The following is a 26,141-nucleotide window of genomic DNA, read 5'->3' on the forward strand; positions in this document are numbered from 1 at the left end:
CACGATCCGTTACAGCCATGCGGATAAAATGCCTGTCATCTCGACTGCTAGTGATGCGAGGCCGTTGGGATCCAGCATGGCGTTCCGTATTACCCTCCTGAACCCACCAATTCCATATTCTGCTAACAGTCATTGGATCTCGACCAACGCGAGGAGCAATGTCGCGATACTAGAAACCGCAATCGCGACAGGCTACAATCCGACCTTTATCAAAGTCGGAAACGTGATGGTACGCTTTTCTCCTCCTAACACGAGGCATCACAACAACTTTTCGCCAGGCAACGCCGGTCAATTGCTGTTTGTGTATGAGAAATCGGTTGGAAACTGTCCTCATGTCAGCAAGTTGTAGGTGTGGCCACCGGCGCCAACCTCCTGTGAATGCTCTGGAAAGCTAATCATTTGCATATCACAGCAGCTTCTTCCTGTCGGTTAGATTTCGCGTCTGTAGCACGTCATCTTCGTGGTGTAGCAATTTTAATGGCCAGTAGTGTAAAATTCGTTCGCACGTCACTTGCGAACCGACACGGACCGTACACAAAGGCCGCGACCTACCTGTCGGTGGGCAGCTGGGTCGGACCACAGGCGCTGGTGGACACCGCGACCGCGGCTGACCGGATGCGCCGCGACGACTGGCAATTGGCCGCCGGGCCCCGCGCCGTCTCCCGCCTGCCGCAGCCTCAGCCTCGAGCTCCCATCTGCGCGCCACGCAATGCGAGACGTCGCCGCATTGTGCCGCCAGCTACCGTCACGTCCCGAACGGAAAATAACAACTGCTGAAGAGCACGGATTCGGGGCTTATTTCTACTCCCTAGTGATAACGGAACTCCTTCAACTTCTTTTCTTCTTCTTATGTCGTTATGGCCTCTGTACCACCAAAGGTAGGACTTTCGTGAACTGCATTTTCTTCTTTTCCTCCCACAACCGCTCCATCCTATTTATTGTCTCCTGCTCTTCTTCTTCTTCTTCTTCTTCTTCTCCTCCTCCTCCTCTCCTCCTCCTCCTCCTCCTTCTGAGATGTTCGGTATCCTCGTCTCTTGTCTGCTCCACTGTGACACTATCCTTTTCTTGTATCCTTCTCTGCCGTCCATTTCTGTCGCGATGGCCGGTGTTTACTTGATTCTCAGTGGGAGACTGAATGGTTGCAGGTGTCAACAACAAACTGCGGTCGCTCAAATCGACCACGAAGGCTTGGAGGACTTCGTGTCAGCCTCGACGCTGGAAGGAGGTTTTGCTTACCAGACTGCACATCGGGCATAGCCCTTTTACACATGGCTTCCTCCTCCCGCGGGAGGATCCATCATTCTGTGAAGTTTGTGGCGTTCCGCTTTCGGTTCAGCATATTGTGGCTACGTGTGTTCTGTATACTGATATTAGGGCAGGCCTCGGTCTCGCTGAAGATCTGCCCACCATCCTCGCAGATACCGATACCAATGTTAAGAGTGTTGAAATTTTGTGAACTATCAGGCCCTGTCCCTAAACAGGTGGGGAAGGGCGGCAGACTTTAGAACGTTATAAGCTGTTCCGCACGTGGGGACAGCCTCTGTCCCCACCCATGAGATTTCATGTTGACTTTTCCTCAGGGCGCTGATGATCATGATGTCGAGCACCCTCTCAACCCAAATCCATCATCATCATAATCATCATAATTATCATTATCTGTACTTGATTCTCCAGTCTTCCTTCCGTTCCACCTTGGTCCCCAATTCCGATAATTCCTTCATGAGTTCAACACTTGGTTCCTGTCCTTCCTCCTGACCTCCCTGTTCTTCCCATACTCTTTTCATCATTATATCGATCCTGGGTGTTTCAAAATGAATATACGGGTTTTAAGGCTTTGTAGCACATATTACGTTCACCTTACTATCATAAATAATACACCAAATGAAAGAGAAACACACAGTTTTTCTTAAAATTATTCAGTGTGAACACCGATCACACATAGAGTCGATAGGCGAGTTGTTCCGAAACCTTGACCAATGTGTCAGGAGTAATTGTTGCAATAACACTGTTTCTAAAGTCGAATAGATCATCTGATATCGGAGGCAGATACACGTGATCGTGTCAGCTCTTGTGTGAACGTGGAGGTCGTGCATGAAATGCTTTGTCAACCGGCCCCATGCGCCCAATCCACAGGTCGGATACAACGTCGTTTAACCAGTCGCGTACTGATTTATGCCAGTGAGGCGGCGCACCGTCTTGCTAGCAAATAAAAATGTGTTTTTCAGCTTTTTCCCATTGAGGCACTGGCCTCAGCTGAAATCAAGAAAAGAAACACCAGTTACAGCCGATTCACCGAAAAAGAAAGGCCCATAAACTTTCCGCGGGGTTATTTCTTGGGGCTAAGCGTGAAAGGATCGCACTCGTTAAACACGTTTTTCAGTCACTATTTGTCATTCCATACTCTTCCCATTGCGCACAGGTATAGAAACAAAACTGTTTGAGTTGCTCTTTCATTTGGTGTATTATTTACAACTGAAACACCCTGTATTTATCCTCATCACATGTACCGTAAATCTTACTTTCCACATTCCAATTCCTCCTAGCATTCTTATGCCTCGGTACACTTCTTCCCTAGTGTTGTAACTGCGACCAGGACGGTCGCGGGGTAGCAATGACGGAAAGCGCGGCGGAACCCGCGGAGAGGCCCGCAAACAACAACAACGGGAGAGGACGGACACGACCAACGAAGGACAGAACGAATACAACAAGATCGAACAACTGAATCACAAGGAAACAAACACGCCAACTAGTACACAGAACAAGGAAGTAAGCTGTCTAGCGCGAAGCGAGGTGTCAACCGACGTACGCCGCTATTGTCCGTTGCAACCACGTGTTCCACTGTGGCGCCCTCACACTAAAAGCGGGCCAGAAGGCGCGCGCCAACACAGCTTACGGCGCGATGGTGCAGAGACCTATATCGGTCTTCGACGTCCATGACAATTGGCGGGGATTCAGACCTAGGCCTTCGCATCTCTTTTAGGGCCCAGTATTTTCCTCAGTGCTTTTCTCTTTCTACTTACTCTGCACCATTTCATCCAATTTTATCTTCAATAGCATATACACGGTCCAGTCACATTCATGTGACTACGCCTATGTTCCACGCCGACGTGCAATAACCACTAACATATGGCAGGTGGCAGCACTAGTAGCGGAGGGTATGTAAAGCGTGTCAGAAGGATGCGGAAAACAGTACAGTCGTTGTTGAAATGCGAAAAGAAGAGCCATTGGCTTGACGTCCGGAAGGCCATGATCATTGGATTTCGAACTAAGGGTGGAAGCATTTCCGAAACGGATAGCTTTGTAAACTGTTTGCGTGGCGCCGTAGTTCATGTACTGTACACCGTACGTGGCAAAATAGCGCTATCTATAATCAATGCCGGGGCAACTGGCGACAGGCACAGGCGACTATGATGAACGACGTCTGCAGAGATGTGTGAGGGCGAATAGACGTGAAATTGTTGAGCAACTTACCGGCCAGATGAACCTAGGGGCTATCAACAGTCTCCTCAACTGTCTTTCAGCGGACGTTCCACCATATGGGCCTCTGCAGCAGGTGCCTGGTACATGCTCCTTTGCTGAGTTGCGACAAGTGGCTTTTTCAGACGAATTGCGCTTTATGCTCCATCGGACGAAAGGCCGTTCGATTGTCGGAAAGATCAGGGCCAGAAGAGGGAGCGTTATGGTATGGGGAATGCTTTCGTGGCATTCACTGAGTAATCTAGTCATTCTGGAAGGCACAGTGGATCAACAGAAGTATTCATCTATCCTGTCCACCCCTAGATGCTAAGTATGATAGCATTTACGAGTAGACAATGGAATGTGTCACACAGCTCGCAGTGTTTCTGGATGTGAAACTTGGTAGTCAAGGGAAGGCAGTATTCGGTTATGATTGTGGACGGGTCCGTGATCGGTTACTACTATTGGGTGCCTTTTACAGTTACACACAATTTATTTTAAACCAATAATTCGAGACTCAACAATAAATAAAAAACCACACGTTATTAATGAAGGAATAAATAATTGCGTAAATAAGTGTTTTCAGTGAGTTACAATTTAGCAAATCACCATTAAATACAGATACAACAGATATTTTAAAAGCAAGCCACTGTGATCTGGGCAGAAGGCCTTACACGCCAAGAATGGCAACAAATTAAGAATTGTTTAAGAACTCGCTGCAATTTGCAACTTACAGGTATTGAAATACTAAGGTATGTCGCCACAAACACAGCAGAAGGCATCAGACGCCAGGAATGGTAGTAAATAAGGTTTTAAGGCTTACTGCTAAAATACAAATACCAAATTAGAATTTTAAGGCAAATGACCACAATCATGGCTGAAGGCCTTACATGCCAGGTATGGCAATAATATTAAAAAAAATTGAAACCTGCTGTAAAACACTAAATACAATAGCAAAAGTTAATAAAAGAAACAAGCAACTGATCCAGACGGTGCCGCAGAAATCGATCTCTGAGAAGGTCCGGCAACAAACACTTTCGCGAGCGATGAGATAGGCAGCCAAGAGTTGCATTCACTTCACAAGATGGTAACTCAGAATAGTGGCAGTCTGACGAATGACTAGTGATAATCTTGCTGAAGCTACCTGACGTCCGATAAACCAAATGCAACGATGGAACAATACGCCAAAGCAGGAACCAGGGGTCTGCACTACGTCCCCAGAATACTGTGTTTAGAGCGCCCGGAACGAGAAAGGAATCACTACCACCAGAGTAGAAGAATCACCAACCGGCCTACAATCAAGAAAGCTGTCAAAACTACACGCCTTACCGGACAGCAGCGGCAAGGCGACGAAACGTACTCTGCCATTACATACACTAACCCCCAGGGCAGGTAACTGCGGCGTTAGCGGCCACCAGCCAAGAAAAATTACCGCTGGTTGAACTTAACAAATTGTAAGCAGTTGAACTCAGTAATAGTAATAAGAAGTCGAGGAAAGCTAATCAGATCCGCCTTCCCCAAGCACTCCGCTCGTTGCTCTTCGCCTCAGCGACACTACGAGCAGCAACACGAACCCAAGTCACTGGAGAATCGCTAGATATTACAATGGTGGAGGTTTCTCTACTTGGATTGAAATGCACTCATCTTAAAGCTTGCTGGGTCCGGTTTACGACGAGGTCGTGCACCCCCGTGACCACAGCCCTTCCATCCTGCAGTCCATGTGTGCCGACAGCAGTCCCGGCGTGCTCTTGCACTGGGCGGACCTGGCTCCTCCTGAGTCCCCAACCGAACTCGCACACTCACACGACCCGGAAAAACAACGACGTGGCCCCAAAGATAGGGCAACAGTTACTACATACTGATAACCGCCCCTGCTGCCACTAGCGAACAGGCAACGCTTGCGAAGTCAAGTGGCGTCAGTCAACACGAGAAGAAGACAAACAACCGCAACCATGCCAACTAAGCGATACCGTCTGACCTGCAACAGAGGCCGGAAATCTACAAACAGTACCAACGCGAGCTGCAGCACGGCTTAGGACGGTTGACCAGGATGTGTTTACAGTACTTCTTTGTTCGCCACATTCTCTGGATTTAAATCCAGTTGAGGATCTGTAGCATTCGCCTTGATAGGGGTGTTTGTACCGTAGATTCTCAAACGAGAAATCAAGTGCAGCTAGCCGCAACACTGGAGTCAGCATGGCTACATGTCCCTGTCGGTACTTTCCAGAACTTCGCTGACTCTCTGTCTGCACGTCCGCGTGCAAGAGGTGGCTGTTCAGGATTTTGTCAGGTGGTTATATTAATGTAACTGGACAGTCTATTAGCGCAATCCTCAACGTTTCTCTGTTGTCTGGATCTGTAGAAATCTTCTTTTAATTGTATTCACTGTCTTCTAAAAAGTATCCACACAAACCTGTGTAATGCGAAATTGATCAACAGATGTCACTCGAGGCAGACCCGCCAGTATGAAAGGAGGTGGAGGGTACTGTGTTGTCATCAGAGGAACAGAATGGGTCGCCCAAAAGAGCACTGTAACTTCGGCCAAGGACTCGTCATCGGATGTCACTAGAGTAACAGATCCATCAGTGACATTTCAACCCTTCTAAAACTGCGCATATCCACTGTTGATGTGACTGTGGACTGGAGACGCGAATGAAAATTCATAGCTGTACTGCGCACAGTAGAGGAACAGTTCGGAAAGGAAGAGTCTTTGTATCAGCCTGACAATGCTCCCTGTCAGAAAGCGGCATTAGGGAGGCAAAGGTGTATGTATAGGACTTTCCTGAAATGGACTGGCCTGCCCAGAGTCCCGACCTGAACCCAGTGGAACACCTTTGGGACTATTTCGAAAGTCGATTTCGCTCTAGACCCCAGCATCAAACATCACTACCTTCTCCGGTTTTTGCTCTTGAGGAAGACATGAAGACACCTCAGTGATAGGGAAGGGTTCTCAGCAGAGTTCAAACCGTAATAAAGGCGAAGGATGGACGCGCCGCAAATTAATGTCCATTAATAGGTGCCCGGATACTTGGTGGTGGTAAGGTCCTAAGGGACTCAACTGCTGAGGTCATCAATCCCTAAGCTTACACACTACTTAATCTAACTTAAACTAACTACGCTAAGGACAAAACACACACACACACGTGCCAGAGAGAGGACTCGAACTTCCGACGGAGGGAGCCGCGCGAACCGTGACAAGGCGCCTGTGATCACGCGGGTATTCCGCGCAGCACCGCATACTTCTGATCAGATTGTGCACATCTCGGGTAATACAGAAAGCTAGCGTCTTCATCGCTCTAGCATTCACACATTCGCTCCTGTTTCTCCCAGGTACTTCAATACGTCCTCATGGCGTTTTCCAATCCCCAGTGGTATAAAACATCTTTGTATTGTTATAGGCGATCGTCAGTCCCACCTTTTTGTCTATCTTGCTTTGTTGAGTTGCGTCTTTGCGTCTTCTTCGGTTTCACCGTCGCTTCGTGGTCCTCAAGGACTAGGCAGCCCACTTGGACCCTATTGTCCTTTTTGCCTCATATGCGTCTTTTGTATTCCCATTTTCTCATTTATTGCTCTGAATTTTGTGGTCACTTCGTCCAGCGCTATTTTGAACGGAACAGGTGATAATCCGTCTCGCTCTTTGACACCGGTCTTGACCTCAAACTCTTCCTATAGTGCTCCTCTAAATCTCAGCCACGCCTTTCCGTCTGTCAAAATTTCAGTTATTAGTTCTCGTGTAGGGCCGTGTAATTCTCTGTTCTTCAGGATCCTTCCAAGAGTCTGTCTATCGATAGACTCCTATCCCTTCGTGAAGTCCACGAAGTCATTTTGTTTCTTAAAGTCCTATATTCTATTGATTGTTTCGATATAAAAGTACACTAACGGAAAAAAGACACAAAAAAATTAATATAGAAAATGGAATATCTGGAATACATTTGTCTAGACCACATATTTAAGTGATTAACACTGCAAGATCACAGGTTTATGTAAGCACAAGATAACCCATTGCAAATGTGAAATGTTGCTACATTAATAACTGGTGAAACTGTCAGAATGTTGAATGTAAGCGTGCATGTATTATATTATACAAGTGCCGGATGTCAGTTTGTGGGACGGAGTTCATTAGCTGTTCCACTTGGTCGGTCAGCAATGGGACGGTTAATGCTGTTTGCGGTTGATGCTAGAGTTGTTGTCCGATGGTGTCTCACATGTGCAAGATTGGAGGCAGATCTGGTGATCGTGCAGATCAACGCGACATTTCGACACTCTGTAGAGCATGTCCGGTTACGGCAGCGCTATGTGAGCGAGAATAATCCTGTTGAAAACACTCCCTGGAATGCCGTTCACAAATTGCAGCACAACAGGTCGAATCACCAGATTGACCTACAAATTTGCAGTCACGGTGAGTGGGAGAACCACGAGAGTAATACTGCTGTCGTACGAAATCTCACCCCAGACCATAACTCCAGGTGTAGGTCCAGTGGTCTAGGCTGCAGACAGGCCGTCAGCTGGCCTACTTCTAATCAACCCATAGCCATCAATGGAACCAACCAGATTTACACCCTGCCTTCCAATGAGCTCTCGCTTGAAACTACTGGCTGTAGTTCGGGGGTCAGTGGACTGCACGCTAAAGGGAGTCTACCTCGGAGCTGTCCTTGAAGTAACCGATCTGTAACAAACAGTTCATTGTGCCACTGTGGTGTCAACTATTGCTCAAATTGCTGCTGCAGATGCAGCACGGTCCTCCACAGCCATAAGCCGAACATGTGACCAACCCGACCCCTGTCTTCTTGCGACGGTACATTCTCATGTCCACCGCTGACAGCAATCATGTACAACCTCAAATATATATATATATATATATATATGAAGGAAAGAAGACTCAATCTGACAAATGAACAATAAAGCTTAATTATTAAAATCAAAATCATAAAAACAAAAAATCGTGCCAAGTCTTTTAGCAGTATCGCAAAAGGAACGTCCAGCTTCTCGTAGCCCTGTTACATGATCTCGTTCAAATTCAGTAAGGTGTTGATAATGACTTCTTGTCTCCTTAAATGCATTCTTGGCTAACATCAGCTCACCACGTCGAATCTTAAAGGTAGCTAACTCTCACAACCATCTTACAGACGTAGAAACGCGCCTACTACGTTCAGTTTAGGTCGCACAACTCCTTCTTGGCGTTGTAATTGTTTTTCAGTGTAATTTCTATACATCCTCTTAACGTCTTAATGCGCTTGCTAATACCCAAATGGTTCAAATGGCTCAGAGCACTACGGGACTTAACTTCTAAGGTCATCAGTCCCCTAGAACTTAGAACTACTTAAACCTAACTAACCTAAGGACATCACACACATCCATGCCCGAGGCAGGATTCGAACCTGCAACCGTAGCGGTCACGCGGTTCCAGACTGTAGCGCGACTCACGGAGAGGGAGGATAACAGCATAATCGTGGGAGACTAATCACAGAATAGCAACCAAGGTTTAATGCAAAGCATAACACGAGTCAGCCACGGCTCAATAAGATGTGGTTAATCTAAAAAGGCTATCAGTCGCCATTCAGTGTACATCCAGTTACGGTACTGGCGTGAAAATTCCACTCTTTGCCACCGATGAAGAGAAGTCAGCACGAGTGCACAAAAATGCTGCGGAGGTCCATACGCAGCAACTTTCGCTAAAAAGTCGTTGAGCAGACACTGTTGGTAGCCCCATGGTTCATGTGGTCGGTCAGTTGCTCTAGAGTTTGGCGTCTATTTGCCCGTACACATCTCCGCAGCCGTCGTTGACGCATGTCACAAACGACCCAAGGTGCACCACAACTGCCGCGGCGACGTTTTGGATAGCAATGTTACTTATAGTCCGTCTTGATTGCATAAAATGTTTATTCACATGACCGGTTTCGGTTACTCTAGAATCATCTTCAGATCTGCAATTTCGGTTACAGGAGTAACCCGTCCACACACCGCAACCTTCACATGCTGCGTCACATTATAACATTGTAAAACCACCGATTGCGGTTGCCCCATCAGGCATTATGTCTGTTTTTGCAAAGTTTTATGTAGCACCATTTTGCCGTGCACTGTATACTGTAACCACTGTGGCACGCGAATAGTTTACAAAGCCATCCGTTTCGGAAATCCTTCCACCCTTTTGGAAGTCAGATAAATCGCTCCGATTCTGCATCACAACGACTGCGCCGTTTTCCGTGTTCCTTCAGCACTTTTTATAGACTCTCCATTGTTAGTGTTGCCACCTGCCATCTGTGAGAGGTTATTGCACGCTTACGACGAACATAGGCTGTAGTAACATTAATGTGACTGGACCGTGTATATCCGATTACAAGCAGCGCACGTGACAGTTCCGAAAGTGAGAGCAAACACGTGCAAGCGTCACGTTTATAATAAAATATTTACTTAATACCGTAATGGTCATCGCTGAATGTATTGGGAAGTTTCTAGACACTGTGTGTGCTCAACGTACGTGCTGACAATCATTCACACTTGCGACAGCAAAGATAAGTATGTTAACCTCGAATATAAATATTAGAAAGAATTCTCTGCACGCATTTATCTCTAGCCTAATACGAAAGTGAAACATTAACGACATGAAGAGACTTGTATGTACTACTGGAGATTGCTGAAGATAAATAAGAATAATAAACTGTATGAATCAGAGAGAAAACAAATTTATATCACAACTTCCTAAAAGAAGAAATCGTTTGATAGAACAGATCCCGAGGCATCAAGGAGTACTTAATTTTGTAATGGAAAGAAGTGCCAGGGGTAAAAGTTGCAGAGCGAACCCAAAGATAGACTGCACTAAGCAGGTAGAAATAGAAGTAAGTTGCAGTTGTTATGCAGGGTAAAGAGGCTTGCACAATAACTTAGAGAAAACGTCTGGCCAATGGTGGCCGAGCAGCTGGCTCGTCACAATACGCAAGTCACTGCTCTTGATGAACTGTGGTATCGTGTCGAAGCTGCATGGGCAGCTGTACCTGTACACGCCATCCAAGCTCTGTTTGGCTCAATGCCCAGGCGTATCAAGGATGTTATTACGGCTAGAGGTGGTGGTTCTGAGTACTGATTTATCAGGATCTATGCACTCAAATTGCGTGAAAATGTAATCACATGTAAGTCGTAGCATAATATGTTTGTCCAATGAATACCCGTTTATCATCTGCATTTCTTCTAGGTGTAGCAATTTTAATGGCCAGTAGTGTAGAACATTAGCTCTAGGCACGAAAACAAACTATTGATCAGAGTGTGAAGCAACATAAAAATTTACATCGTCTCCGTGTCAAATGGCGTTCCACAATCATGGACAACGAAGAATCCAACCAAATAGCGTAGAGCACTTTTAAAGAAGAGGTATCATTCTTTGTACACCTTCAGACTTTGAAGTTATAATAAACAAAGGAGCATTCGTTGAATGGTACCGTTTCTAAGAAAAATATCAGATTCCAGGAGACAATTAATCATTCCTAAAAGGAAAGTTATTCAGAGTTTGAACTTGTACGATGTCGTCTTATGAATGCGAAACTGACACGGATTTCACCTTTCACATTTCCATAGACTCGATGTTTAAACCTTTCTGTATTGCATAGGTCACCTTACCATCTTTCAGGATTGGCAGTACTAAATTACCTACTGCTCGGCTGCTACTGTTAGGCAAGTTACAGGCAAAAGTCCATATGGCACACGTTGAACTGCCCGCAAGTGTCATCAAGTTTCCTCGATAGCCGAAAGTGTGTACCCATATCGTGAAATATTGGAAATGAACATTCACCTGAAAATGTACGTAGATACCGAGATACAGTAGCTGGTGGCAACTGTCTAGTCCTTTACTGGTAACTGGCTTACTTGTATTCACAGCATTAATACCTAGTCTCTGTCGGTTGTTTATTTCAAGACTGCTCGTTTAACAACTCAAAGTTACAATAAGAAAGTTTGTTTGGTTGTGTTACTTCGTTACAATACGTAATTAAGAAGAATGAGAGTGATGTTTCGGACCTGCTCGTGCAGCCTAACACGTAGCGCGCTATCTTACGAGCAAAGTTGAGCAAAATTTTTTCAAACGATGAGAAACGAACACAGAAAAAAATTCTTTTCGTTATTTATTCATAATATGTGAATAAAGAGGATTAAGAATAACAGGTAAATTTGAATTCCAAAAACTCATGGCTCCAATTCATTGTCATTTATAGAACAAATTTACTTTCTGTTGATCTCTTGAAAATCAGCTTCAATTCAGCCTAACGATATAAAACTTTAAAATCACGATCTCTTCAGGAGGAATATTGAAAACTTTTGAATTTCGTTCTAGTTTTTGGCGAATAACGTCACTGTGATTCTACATCAACTTCGCCAACCAAATCCCTTTCTAAATCAAAATGTTTTCCATTATATATCGATAGCTCGTTGAAGGACTGTTTGTGATAACAATACAGGTGAACTACTTCTTTTCAAACCGTTGGTAAGACAATACTGCAGTAGCTGCATGTTCTATTTACACTTTCTCGATAAGATGTTGCCCTTATACTGCAATATAGCGAACCATTTTATGTATTCAAACTCAGCGTCTCTTATGAAATTTTTCAACCTCAAAGCTGAACGTAAATGCATAGTTGTATGTCGAATTGTAGAACTATTCCATCTTGTTGCCGGCCGGGGTGACCGAGCGGTTCTAGGCGCTACGTTCTGGAACCGCGAGACCGCTACCGTCGCAGGTTCGAATCCTGCCTCGGGCATGGATGTGTGTCCTTAGGTTAGTTAGGTTTAAGTAGTTCTAAGTTCTGTGGGACTGATGACCTCAGAAGTTAAGTCCCATAGGGCTCAGAGCCATTTGAACCATTTTTCCTCCTGTATTCTCCTACAGTTATTCAAAGAAGACGTCGTCTAGTACACTATAGCGTCATCAGCTAACAGTCGCAGAGTGCCGCTTACCCGAACCGGCAGATCGTTTATGTATATAGAAAACAAGTGAGGTCCTATCACACTTCGGACGATACCTTCGTCTCCGATGAACACTGGACGTCTAGGACAACGTACTGAATTTTCTTACCTAAAAAGTTAGAGCCAGCCATATACCTGAGAACCAATCTGCATGCTCGTCTCTTCGTTAATACACTCCTGGAAATGGAAAAAAGAACACATTGACACCGGTGTATCAGACCCACCATACTTGCTCCGGACACTGCGAGAGGGCTGTAAAAGCAATGATCACACGCACGGCACAGCGGACACACCAGGGACCGCGGTGTTGGCCGTCGAATGGCGCTAGCTGCGCAGCATTTGTGCACCGCCGCCGTCAGTGTCAGCCAGTTTGCCGTGGCATACGGAGCTCCATCGCAGTCTTTAACACTGGTAGCATGCCGCGACAGCGTGGACGTGAACCGTATGTGCAGTTGACGGACTTTGAGCGAGGGCGTATAGTGGGCATGTGGGAGGCCGGGTGGACGTACCGCCGAATTGCTCAACACGTGGGGCGTGAGGTCTCCACAGTACATCGATGTTGTCGCCAGTGGTCGGCGGAAGGTGCACGTGCCCGTCGACCTGGGACCGGACCGCAGCGACGCACGGATGCACGCCAAGACCGTAGGATCCTACACAGTGCCGTAGGGGACCGCACCGCCACTTCCCAGCAAATTAGGGACACTGTTGCTCCTGGGGTATCGGCGAGGACCATTCGCAACCGTTTCCATGAAGCTGGGCTACGGTCCCGCACACCGTTAGGCCGTCTTCCGCTCACGCCCCAACATCGTGCAGCCCGCCTCCAGTGGTGTCGCGACAGGCGTGAGTGGAGGGACGAATGGAGACGTGTCGTCTTCAGCGATGAGAGTCACTTCTGCCTTGGTGCCAATGATGGTCGTATGCGTGTTTGGCGCCGTGAAGGTGAGCGCCACAATCAGGACTGCATACGACTGAGGCACACAGGGCCAACACCCGGCATCATGGTGTGGGGAGCGATCTCCTACACTGGCCGTACACCACTGGTGATCGTCGAGGGGACACTGAATAGTGCACGGTACATCCAAACCGTCATCGAACCCATCGTTCTACCATTCCTAGACCGGCAAGGGAACTTGCTGTTCCAACAGGACAATGCACGTCCGCATGTATCCCGTGCCATCCAACGTGCTCTAGAAGGTGTAAGTCAACTACCCTGGCCAGTAAGATCTCCGGATCTGTCCCCCATTGAGCATGTTTGGGACTGGATGAAGCGTCGTCTCACACGGTCTGCACGTCCAGCACGAACGCTGGTCCAACTGAGGCGCCAGGTGGAAATGGCATGGCAAGCCGTTCCACAGGACTACATCCAGCATATCTACGATCGTCTCCATGGGAGAATAGCAGCCTGCGTTGCTGCGAAAGGTGGATATACACTGTACTAGTGCCGACATTGTGCATGCTCTGTTGCCTGTGTCTATGTGCCTGTGGTTCTGTCAGTGTGATCATGTGATGTATCTGACCCCAGGAATGTGTCAATAAAGTTTCCCCTTCCTGGGACAATGAATTCACGGTGTTCTTATTTCAATTTCCAGGAGTGTAGTTGCAGTGTAGGATAGTGTCAATCGCTTTTCGAAAATGTAGGAACTTAGTTGTATATAACTAAGAGCTCTGTAAGGTGATGATTAGTGAGACAGGCGCAGATGACATGCATAGAGGAAGGCAAGATGTGTCGATACTGAAGCCGTTACAGGTGGTTAAATCTTTCTCTTAGACAAATACGTGGGGAGAAAAAAATTGCTCAAATGGCTCTGAGCACTATGGGACTTAACATCTGAGGTCATGAGTCCCCTAGATCTTAGAACTACTTAAACCTAACCAAACTAAGGACATCACACACATCCATGACTAAGACAGGATTCGAACCTGCGACCGTAGCGGTCGCGCGGTTCCAGACTGAAGCGCCTAGACCCGCTCGGCCACACCGGCCGGCATACGTGGGGAGAATCTGACCGTATTGTTATAAGAGAACAGTCCCAGCATTTGTCTGAAATTATAGGAGACACGGAGAACCTAAAACTGGATGACAAGGCGGTTGTTTGAAACCCACTCATCCCATAAACTTACCGAGTCACTGGATAATAACCGTTTCACTGGTTCTCTCTAAAACAGGAATGCCTTATGGGCACTTTACATCAAGTGATATGGCAGATCAAAATTTTCGGCCCAGTGATAGTCTCATTGGGTTCTTGTGGAAAGCTTCATACTGGTACTTTGGAAAAGATCTAAATGTTTTAGGCTATTTTGGTACGATTATCGTCCACAAAATTGTCAAGGGATATGATGATTCGTATCGTATACTGGGTGGTCCATTGATCGTGACCGGGCCAAATATCTCACGAAATAAGCGTCAAACGAAAAAACTACAAAGAACGAAACTACTCTAGCTTGAAGGGGGAAACCAGATGGCGCTATGGTTGGCCCGCTAGATGGCGCTGCCATAGGTCAAACGGATATCAACTGCGTAATTGAAATAGAAACCCCCATTTTTATTATATATTCCTGTAGTACGTAAAGAAATATGAATGTTTTAGTTGGACCACTTTTTTCGCTGTGTAATAGATGGCGCTGTAGTAGTCACAAACATATGGCTCACAATTTTCGACGAACAGCTGGTAACAGGTAGGTTTTTTTTTTAATTAAAATTCAGAACGTAGGTACGTTTGAACATTTTATTTCGTTTGTTCCAATGTGATACATCTACCTTTGTGAACTTATCATTTCTGAGAACACATGCTGTTACAGCGTGATTACCTGTAAATACCACATTAATGAAATAAATCCTCAAAATGATGTCCGTCAACCTCACTGCATTTGGCAATACGTGTAGCGACATTCCTCTCAAGAGCGAGTAGTTAGACTTCCGTAATGTTCGCACATGCATTGACAATGCGCTGGCGCATGTTGTCAGGCGTTATCGGTGGACCACGATAGCAAATATCCTTCAACGTTCCCCACAGAAAGAACGGGGACGTCAGATCCGGTGAACGTGCGGGCCATGGTATGGTGATTCGACGACCAATCCACCTGTCATGAAATATGTTATTCAATACCGCTTCAACCGCACGCGAGCTATGTGCCGGACATCCATCATGTTGGAAGTACACCGCCATTCTGTCATACAGTGAAACATCATGTAGTAACATCGGTAGAACATTACGTAGGAAATCACCATACATTGCACCATTTAGATTTCCATCGATAAAATGGGGGCCAATTATCCTTCCTCCCATAATGCCGCACCATACATTAACCCGCCAAGGTCGCTGATGTTCCACTTTTCGTAGCAATCGTGGATTTTCCGTTGCCCAATAGTGCATATTATGCCGGTTTACGTTACCGCTGTTGGTGAATGACGCTTCGTCGCTAAATAGAACGCGTGCAAGAAATCTGTCATCGTCCCGTAATTTCTCTAGTGCCCAGTGGCAGAGCTGTTCAAAGTCGTCACCGTGCAATTCCTGGTGCATAGAAGTATGGTTCGGGTGCAATCGATGTTGATGTAGCATTTTCAACACCGACTTTTTTTAAATTCCCGATTCTCGCGCAATTTGTCTGCTACTGATGTGCGGATTAGCCGCGACAGCAGCTAAAACACCTACTTGGGCATCATCATTTGTTGCAGATCGTGGTTCACGTTTGACATGTGGCTGAACACTTCCTGTTTCCTTAAATAGCATAACTATTCGGTGAACGGTCCGGACACCTGGATGATGTCGTCCAGGATACCGAGCAGCATACATAGGACACGCCCGTTGGGCATTTTGATCACAATAGCCATACATCAACACGAATCGATCTTTTCCGCAATTGGTAAACGGTCCATTTTAACGCGGGTAATGTATCACAAAGGATATACCGTCCGCACTGGCGGAATGTTACGTGATACCACGTACTTATACGTTTGTGACTATTACAGCGCCATCTATCACAAAGCGAAAACAGTTGTCCAACTAAAACATTCGTATTTCTTTACGTACTACACGAATATGTAATAAAAATGGCGGTTCCTATTTTTAAAAAACGCAGTCCATATCCGTTTGACCTATGGAAGCGCCAACCATAGCGCCATCTGGTTTCCGCCTTCAAGCTAGACGAGTTTCGTTCTTTGTAGTTTTTTCGTTTGATGCTTATTTCGTGAGATATTTGACCCGGTCGCTATCAATGGACCACCGTGTATATTCAAACTGAAACAAAGCTAATATTAAAACCACTGCAATCCCGACCATTTTTAAAAGTTGACTGATTCGTAGCGAAATGATTATACATCAACTAACTTTCGGCAGTTTCAATAAAAATGAGTCATTATTGAAACAAGTGTTACTGAAACGTGCTGCATGCAGTCTGGGACACAAATATTTAAATGTATTATTGCAGTACAGACATTACGAATTGTAGAAAAGTCTTAAAGAAACGTAAATCTAAACGAAATCTGTACCTCATTGTTTATGGTAGCTACTGTACATTAGTCTATATGGGAAGACTGACAGGTACAGTGAAATCGACTGTCCAGTGAGATTTTGTACAAGAGCTACGTCGCCTGGCAAAAGGAAGTGAAGCTCCCAAAAGACGTGATCAGATGTTAATGTAACTTTGTACACGTACACGCCATCAGTGTGTAAGTTCATAATTAGAGATTCAGTTCTCCGTGACAGGTAGAACGATGACCAGACCGCATTAGTGATGTTAAAGTTCAGTGTTGGCACCATATCTAGTAGGGTAAGTCAACACCGTCAGATGACGAGCGATCGCTGTGAAGGACACGCAGATTCCGCTTACTCGTGTGAGTCAGCGTTATCAGCTCCTGACGGACTGTAAGATAGGCCTTTTTTTGGGCCTCCATTTGGCTAGCTGGTCAATCGTGCAATATCCAAGTTTTTTGGGGATTCGGATGTGATAGTGGTTTGACTTTTTTCCCATTTTATTGGCTTTCCAGTCTTGCCCATTCAGCCATCTCAGTAATGGAGAGGATTGTCTTGTCAGTTATGACGATAAGAACGTAACGATATCACAACATCCAGTCCCCACGCGGCGAAAATCCCTAACCCAGCCGGGAAAAGAACCTGGGCCTATTCGGTTAGCCATCTGCCGCGCTGACCGCTCAGCTACCGATGCGAACTGGCGGCTTGACGTTGGACTGCATGGGAACATGAATGTGGGCATATTGGCCGTCAAGATTACGGTCGATCACATCTGACCACCCAAAGGGAGGAATGCCATATAGTGGACCAAGTACATAGTAACCTTCACATCTGCGTCTGCTATCACGCAACAAAGTGAGAAGTTACGCTTCATACGATTAAACTGGACGCGTTAGTTGGTATCAACAAGATTTTGGTTCTTTGAAAATGGAGTAATGCCAAAACGCGTAAGAAGGAATGAAATAAAATAACTGTGGTCAAGTCGATAGTTCTGTTATAAGGAAAGTAAATTTCCGTAATGCTGTATTTTTTAAATTTTATTTTGATGTTTATCTCATGTACATACAACAGAGAAATGTTCAAATGTGTGTGAAATCTTATGGGACTTAACTGCTAAGGTCATCAGTCCCTAAGAGTACACATTACTTAACCTAAATTATCCTAAGGTCAAACACACACACACACACACACACACACACACACACACACACACACACACCCATGCCCGAGGGAGGACTCGGACCTCCGCCGGGATCAGCCGCACAGTCCATGAATGCAGCGCCGCCGGCCGGAGTGGCCGTGCGGTTCTAGGCGCTACAGTCTGGAGCCGAGCGACCGCTACGGTCGCAGGTGCGAATCCTGCCTCGGGTATGAATGTGTGTGATATCCTTAGGTTAGTTAGGAATTAGTTCTAAGTTCTAGGCGACTGATGACCTCAGAAGTTAAGTCGCATAGTGCTCAGAGCCATTTTGAACTGCAGCGCCTTAGACCGCTCGGCTAATCCTGCGCGGCCATACAACAGACTTTGGAACGATTATGACTCATCTGCAGGTACTGCTTAAATCGAGTGTACGTACATTTGATAGATAAACATCAAAATAAAGTAAAAAATACCACTGTAAGGAAATTGACTTTTTAATAAAAATAACCTCTGAAAATCATATGAATATTCGGTACGTAACCGTCACTAAAAAAAAAGTAATTTCAGTGGCAGAGTACTGAGCGGTGGCAAGGTCGACAGTGACGTCAGCGTCGCGGTTTGCTACTGCGCACACGCCGCATGGTCCGTACCCTGTATTCTAGTACCGTAGGCAGCCACCCAGGCCAGTCCTTTAGTTAGCTTTCTCCGGATAACACGCATTTGCCACAAAACATTTATATAGTACTTACCATATGGTACTTTGGCTGTACACTCGTGAATCTCATCTTGTACCGTGTTGCCTACACCACAACAGCGTCGGGGGATCATATTTCGAGGCAGAATCCCGGGTGCTGCATGCGAGCATAAATGCACGGGCGGCGAGGCGAAACGTGAGCGAACGCGCGACTGCGCTCGTACGGGCAGCGTCGGGCGCACATGTCGTCGCGGTGGCGCGGGGTGTACGCGGCGCGGGGCGACGCCCAGCTGCGGGGGCGGCAGGGCGTGGGGACGGCGAGGGCGGCGCCGGCGGGCAGGCTGTCAGTGCGTGCGCGGCGGCGGAGGCGCGCGGACTCTGCGGGCTGGAGGCCAGGCCGGCCGTGGCGCGGCGCTGCGGCCGAAGCAGAGGCCCGCTATCAGCGAGACCCCGCGACCCCGCAGTATCTGGCTGCCCGCGGCCGCGCGCGGAACGAGTGCTGCCCTGCAGGCCGGCGCGACGCCTGGTCACGGCAACAGGTAGGGCGCAGCCCAGCGCCAGCACCTCTCTCTCTCTCTCTCTCTCTCTCTCTCTCTCTCTCTCTCTCTCTCTGTCTACGCGCTACTTCGCACCGGACCGTCGGTGAGTACTTAAGCCACTTTTACACCAGCAACTTAACTTTCACTACTCGTGACAAGTGAGCCTACTGCAGCGCGCTAGCGTTTTATTCCTGTACTGACGAGGCGAACACGGCAAGTGCCATAAACCGATTTCCCAGAAACTTAGTGGAAGAGGGCACAGAACACACTGAGGAGACAGGAGCCGTGGGACAGCGACATCCAAACATAGGCATGGCGACATGATCGCTTACACAAAGTATAACTGGGCAGCGCGCTATCGCAGCTGTCATTTGTACACGGGCGGTCCATGAGAAAAGGTTTACTACGTAACTATGGCCGCAAGACGGGTACTGACAGACTCTGAACGCGGTGTGGCAGTCGGAGCTAGACGCGTGGGACATTCAATTTCGGAAATCGTTTGGGAATTCATCCGAGATGCACAGTGTCAAGTGTGTGCCGAGACTACAAAATTTCAGGCACTATCTCACACCACAGGCAACAATGGCTGACTACCTTCAACTAACGATTGTGAGCAGCGGCTTTTGCATAGAGTTCTCGATGCTAATAGAAAAGGAGCACCGCGTGAAGTAGCCACAGAAATCAATGTGGCATGTACAACGAACGTATCCATTAGGACAGTCCGGCGAAATTCAGCGTTTATGAGTTATGGCATCAGCCGACCGACGCGAATGCCTTTACTAACGGCACGACTTTGTCTGCAGCGGCTCTCCAGAGCTCGTGACCTTATCGGTGGGACCCTAGAAGACTGAAAAACCGTGGGCTGGCCAGAGACTCTAGATTTCAATTGGTAAGAGTTGATGATAGGTTTTTGGACAGCATGGGTGTGGAGAGAAGCAGCGATTAGTATGATTAATCAATAATTCAATTATGCAGACGGGAGTGACACCACCAGCAGTCGACCAATGGTGTAAACGCCCACTCGGCCGGGGTGGCCGAGCGGTTCTAGGCGTTACAGTCTGGAGCCGAGAGACCGCTACGGTCGCAAGGTCGAATCCTGCTTGGGCGTGGATGTGTGTGATGGCCTTAGGTTAGTTGGGTTTAAGTAGTTCTAAGGTCTAGGGGACTGATGACCTTAGAACGTCCCATAGTGCTCAGAGCCATTTGAACCATTTTTTTGTAAACGCCCAGAAGATGACCCCTACGTCGGGTAGAAACCGGTTGCCGGTATAATAATAATAATAATAATAAATGCGATTAAGACTTTTGAATTATTGATGATAGGTCTTGATTGTGGCACAGACCCCACGAAGTCTTGCACTTCAGTCGTCAACGAGGCACTGTCCATTCTGGTGTTGGCTCCATAATGGTGTGGGCAATGTTTAGATAGAATGGACTGTAATCCACCTGAATCGAAGACTGACTGAGAATGTTTATGTTCAACAACTTCGAGACCATTTACAAACCATTCATGGACTTCGTTTCCAAACAACGATGGAATTTTGTGGATGCCAGCGTGCCTGGTCACTGGGCCAAAATTGGTCGTGATTGATTTGAAGAGCATTCTAGACAATTGGAGAGACTGATTTGGCCATGCAGATCGCCCGACATGAATCCCATGAAACGTTTATGGACCGACCGGAGTGGCCGAGCGGTTCTAGGCGCTTCAGTCTGGAACCACGCGACCGCTACCGTCGCAGGTTCGAATTCTGCCTCGGGCATGGATGTGTGTGATGTCCTTAGGTAAGTTAGGTTTAAGTAGTTCTAAGTTCTGTGGGACTGATGACCTCAGAAGTTCAGTCCCACAGTGCTCAGAGCCATTTGATGCTGCTATCAGTACTGTTATCATCCAGGGGAGTGCACCAAATCATCATGAAGAATAAACATAAAACACAAGAATTAAAATTTATGGAAGAATGAAATATAAGACCATGCGAATTTAAAACGATTGTAACACACATATTATACATTAAATGTATGACACTTGTTCTGAAAATAAGTTGTAATTGGACAGTTAACATAATGCCATTGTGTCCCCTAACCTCGTAAGAAACACTTGCGCAGTAACCGTCTACGGACGTTGGTACATAAAAGATGAAAATAAAATAGATAAAAATAATAATCGCGCTTCGAACACGGGGCGCAAAAATGAGAGACTGCGACGCCTGCCACTGTACCACCAATTCGCCTGACATTATCGCTCGCTAAAAGGCATCTAAGTTACGTGAAAACTTTGACCGTCGTCGTCTCAGAAGCGGTCGACAATCGACGGATAAGCCACGACACGCGTTTGCTTATTTTGACACCTCTTCCACTGAACCCAAGTTTCTAGGAAGTCGGGTTATGTCACTTGACGTGCTCTCCTCGTGAGTCTCGCTTGTCAAGAGTGCTCATTTTCGCTTAGACGTCAGTGAATAAATTGAGAGTGCTGTGATAGCTGTCTACTGTATAGACTGGCAGCTAAACGGTGATAGCGGGGTTACGAGGGACCATTATTTTTACTAAAAGAATACAAATACAGACTTTTAACAACAAAGTGACATATATTCCTATAGGAGACAGATTTGGTCAAAACTAGGACAAAAGTAGCTTATAATGATGCAGAGGTTCGACAAAAGTACAGAAACACCGCGAGAAATGCATGCTTGAACACAAATGCAGATGGTAGCCAAGCTGCAGGTTGCGCTGTTGTATTCGACCACGAACGATGTCTGCGCAATGTCCTCAATATTTTACAAGCGTTCGTCGTGGTCATAACGGTGTTCTCTGCAGTTGTGAAGATATTATTTGTAGCTAAGTGAATCCGAACGTGGGCAATTTGTTGATGCCTGTATGGTGGGCGCTTTCGTAACCAAGTCAGTCGGAGTGTTGTGAGTTTCACGAGGCACCGTGTCGAAGATTGATACCACATACAGGAAAATCGGAAAAACATCATCCGCCAAGTCACAGCTTGGACGAAAATGGGTCTTGAATGATCGCGACAGATGTTCATTGCAGAAATTGTCAATGTCAACGAAATTCACCAACAGCTGTGTAACGTAAGATGTTATTTTATTGCCGGCCGCTGTGGCCGAGCGGTTCTAGGCGCTTCAGTCCGGTACCGCGCTGTTGCTACGGTCGCGGGTTCGAATCTTGCCTCGGGCGTGGATGTGTGTGATATCCGTAGGTTAGTTACATTCAAGTAGTTCTAAGTCTAGGGGCCTGATGCTTTCAGATGTTAAGTCCCATAGAGCTCAGGCCCATTTGAACCATTTGTTATTTTATTTTGAAGGTTATCAAGTCTTCGAATGAAGTACTACTGTAACGATTGAATTCACGATATGAAGGACTTCATGATACAATACTCGTTTGGCATTTTCGTTTATTTGGAGAGATGCATATGGGTCCTGAAGATGGCATAGTGAAATGCAGAAACTGGTAGCCTTCAAAATAAAATAAAATAACATCCTAACTTAAACAGCTGTTGGTGAATTTCATTGACATTGACTACTACTTAACCAGCCGATGTCCCCCGTCCATAATGGACCAATAGAGTTCATTGCAGAGATTTATCCGAAAAAATAAGAGGATGACAGCTGCAAAAGTCGCTGCAGAACTGTCGTACTCGCGGACCCTGTCATCATGGAGTTCCATGAGCTGGGAATTTCAGGGTGAGCTGGAATTCGAAAGCCACTCGTGAGTGATGCAAATGCACGTAACAGGAAAACGTGCCGAAACCATAAAATCTGGAATGTGTAATAATGGAAGAAAGTCATTTGGTCGGATGAGTCTTACTCCACACTGTTTCCAACTTCTGCGCGATTTTATGTCCCAAGAATGAAACGTAACGGCGGTTCGGTGATGATTTGGAAAGCCAATCCCGGTATTCCAAGGCCCCCTGGTTATTTTGCGAGGTCACATTGCTGCCAAGTGTTATGTGACCATTTTGAATAACGAGCTCCATCCCATGGTGCAATGTTTGTTCCCCAGCAGTGATTCTGCGTTACAAGTCGACAGGACCCCTTTTCACACAGCTCGCTTCGTTCAGCATTGGTTTCATGACCACGAGGAAGAATTGTCACACCTCCCCTGATCACCACAGCCACCAGATATCAATAATATTGAGCTTTTATTGTCGACTTTGGAGAGAGGTGTATATGTTCGTTACCTGAAATTGCCATTATTTTGAAGGAAATGTGCTATAAGACTCCCCTACAAACCATACAGGATTTGCAACTATCCGTGCTGATACGACTGTAGGCTGTTTTCAACACCAACGGTTTTCCAACGCCTTATTAGACATGGTAATGTGTCGTGTTTTTTGTGTTTCCGTATTTTTGTACACCCCCTGTACATCCAGATACCAGTCCCTCTTGACACCTGTCTGTTACACAGAAGTAGACACTATACGTAGTGCTGCATCTGGTTAACACGTATCCTGACTCTTCCTTGGCACATCTCTCATCTCTGCTGCGAATCAACAATTCTTTCAAGTACATGTGGCTCAATTCCCTTTGCGTCACCTGTATTGGTCATACGCTCCTGTGAAGTCTGCAGTTATCAAAGTGGTCAAGGGGCATCACCAGAGATGCAACGGACTGAGGTCCGGTGAACGGAGAGCCAATGTCCCCGGACCTCTTATAACAATTCATCGCCCTTGAAACGTTGCTGTGAAGTACTGTCGCTCGATCCGTAGAAAATGTGGTGTACCGTCATGCATAAACTGCAGCCGTAGACTTTCTGCGAGGGTAAAGGTCTACAGCGCTGACAATCCACGCTGCAGAAATTGGCGATACACAGCAGCTATTAATTTGTTCGGTAAAATGCATGGTCCCATGAGTCTCCTGCCGATACATTGGTGATGGAAAGATCTTGATGCCACACCTTCATAATTGCTCGAGGATTTCCATCTGCCCGCATGTGAGTATCGTGGTAATTTACTTTAACATCTCTTGTGAATCCTGGCTCATCCGTACATAAAGTGCGAGCTGTGAAATGCGGATCTCCAACGACCCATATCTCATATTGGTTTCCAGACATATCAGAATGAAAAATGTTACTTTCATAGCACAAAGAAAGGCGCAATACGTCCTAGACAGTGTGTGGTATGTAAAAGAAAGGAACTAACTTTTGGACTAACCTGCAAGCTTCAGTGAGATTTAAATCAAAACACCTTGACATATTCGCGTTATTATACTTGTTACAAGTAGTCCTCATGTCCTGTAATATAAAGCAACGAGTCAGCCAAAGTAACGTGATACATGATGTCATGTCGTACAACATGGCACATGTCATCCAACATGCCAATTGTCGTGTCACGCAGTATGACACAATGTGTTATTAAAGTTTAGGATCTTTGCATCCACACTCTGTGATACTATTGTAGATGCATCCCGCTCTCTAGAAGCACATAAATTTGCCTCAACTTGTTTTTACAGCCCTCACCATCCATTTAACAGGGGGTGCGTTTATGTGAGAAATGGTCCTCTCGCCCGCCCCCCCCCCCCCCACCCCCCACCCCTATCGGAATGCATGCGACCTAATACGTTCCAAAATGCCGTGCATAAAAAAAAATTCGGTGCCCATACCTCGGGTTCTACCGCTGATAAAAATGTAGGATCAAATGTTTTGGACCGGCCGGGGTGGACGAGCGGTTCTACACGCTACAGTCTGGAATCGCGCGACCGCTACGGTCGCAGGTTCGAATCCTGCCTAGGGCATGGATGTGTGTGATGTCCTTAGGTTAGTTAGGTTTAAGTAGTTCTAAGTTCTAGGGGACTGATGACCTTAGAAGTTAAGTCCCGTAGTGCTCAGAGCCATTTGAACCCAAATGTTTTGGATAGGCCTTGGGGCCCCAGTGACCATTTGTGTACCCAACAGAAGGATCGTGTTAGTGTCATTATCCTAGAGTGCAGGTTCGAAGTATGAATATTGCACACTTCCTCTTGCTTAGACAAATGGAGCAAATCGGTCAATTCTTTTCGAATCTGATGCAGTCTACGGCGGGCTTGATGGGATTTGTGGAAGCACCATTAGTTCATTGGCGGTTCGTCGGAAAACCGTACAAAAGTGTTCTTTTAAACATATTTTCGCCGTCATCAGTGGACCAAAACCCAGCCAATCCGACGCCTATGCACATCAAATGGCTGAAATTTGTATGATACATTACAAAGATTCCAATCGTGAACAAGCTTCAAAATTCCTTGATGTCTTTATCCGTTTACAAAATACAGAGGTTCAAAATTAACCTACTTCTGCACTTAAAATTCTGTACGAGGTGAAATCTAAATAAAAAATAACCCCAATAAATTGCTCGAAACTTAACCGTATATTCTTTAGGCATTTATCTAGAAGATCCATCTCCCTGTTTTCAGAAATTTTTATCCGCTATCGAGAAACACCTCCAAAATTTGCATTTGGGGCACCAAAACCCAGTCGCGGATCCCGAGACGGCCATGCACAGCAAACAGCCGTGCCTATCATGATGTATTCCCAAGATCTCGATTTCGATCTCCAACAACCTTGAAATTTTCTTCATATCTTTATCCGTTCCCGACCTACAGAGATTCAAAGTCACACCACTTGTACATGTAAAATACGCACGTAAAATCCGGTGTGAAACGGAAATGTAATTTATAGTGGCGTAACGCGGAAAAAAATGCTGTAAGGTGACTTCGTTATCATTTGGGAACCCCATTTTGTAATATTGAAGCACTTGACAAACTTTTTGCGCGTAAAATCCGGTCTGAAATGTAAAATTAGTTTTGGACTACTTCAATTTCATATAAGTAAACTATCTAAATTTTAGTTACCAATACATTTCTTTTCATGTGCGTCAAATGCTATGCTTTAGCAGGGAAAAGAAGGGAACC

General features: G+C 46.1%; 1 protein-coding gene across 3 annotated transcripts in view; it reads right to left on the reverse strand.

Annotated features, from left to right (window-relative positions):
• LOC124595590 overlaps positions 1 to 26,141 on the reverse strand; it is a 477,082-nt gene that overhangs the window by 349,176 nt on the left and 101,765 nt on the right. Inside the window, exon 1 of one of the 3 annotated variants that reach the window (XM_047134386.1) lies at positions 18,768 to 18,967. The exons of 1 other annotated variant lie outside the window; for it this stretch is intronic. In XM_047134386.1, the coding sequence (XP_046990342.1) occupies positions 18,768 to 18,803 (36 nt within the window). In that variant the 5' untranslated portion in view covers positions 18,804 to 18,967. Of the gene's footprint in view, positions 1 to 18,767; positions 18,968 to 26,141 lie in introns of those variants that run through there. One more of the 3 variants, XM_047134387.1, reaches the window with a different exon arrangement.

This window comes from Schistocerca americana, chromosome 2, assembly GCF_021461395.2.
Source record: "Schistocerca americana isolate TAMUIC-IGC-003095 chromosome 2, iqSchAmer2.1, whole genome shotgun sequence".
In the NCBI taxonomy this organism is placed as follows: domain Eukaryota; kingdom Metazoa; phylum Arthropoda; class Insecta; order Orthoptera; family Acrididae; genus Schistocerca; species Schistocerca americana.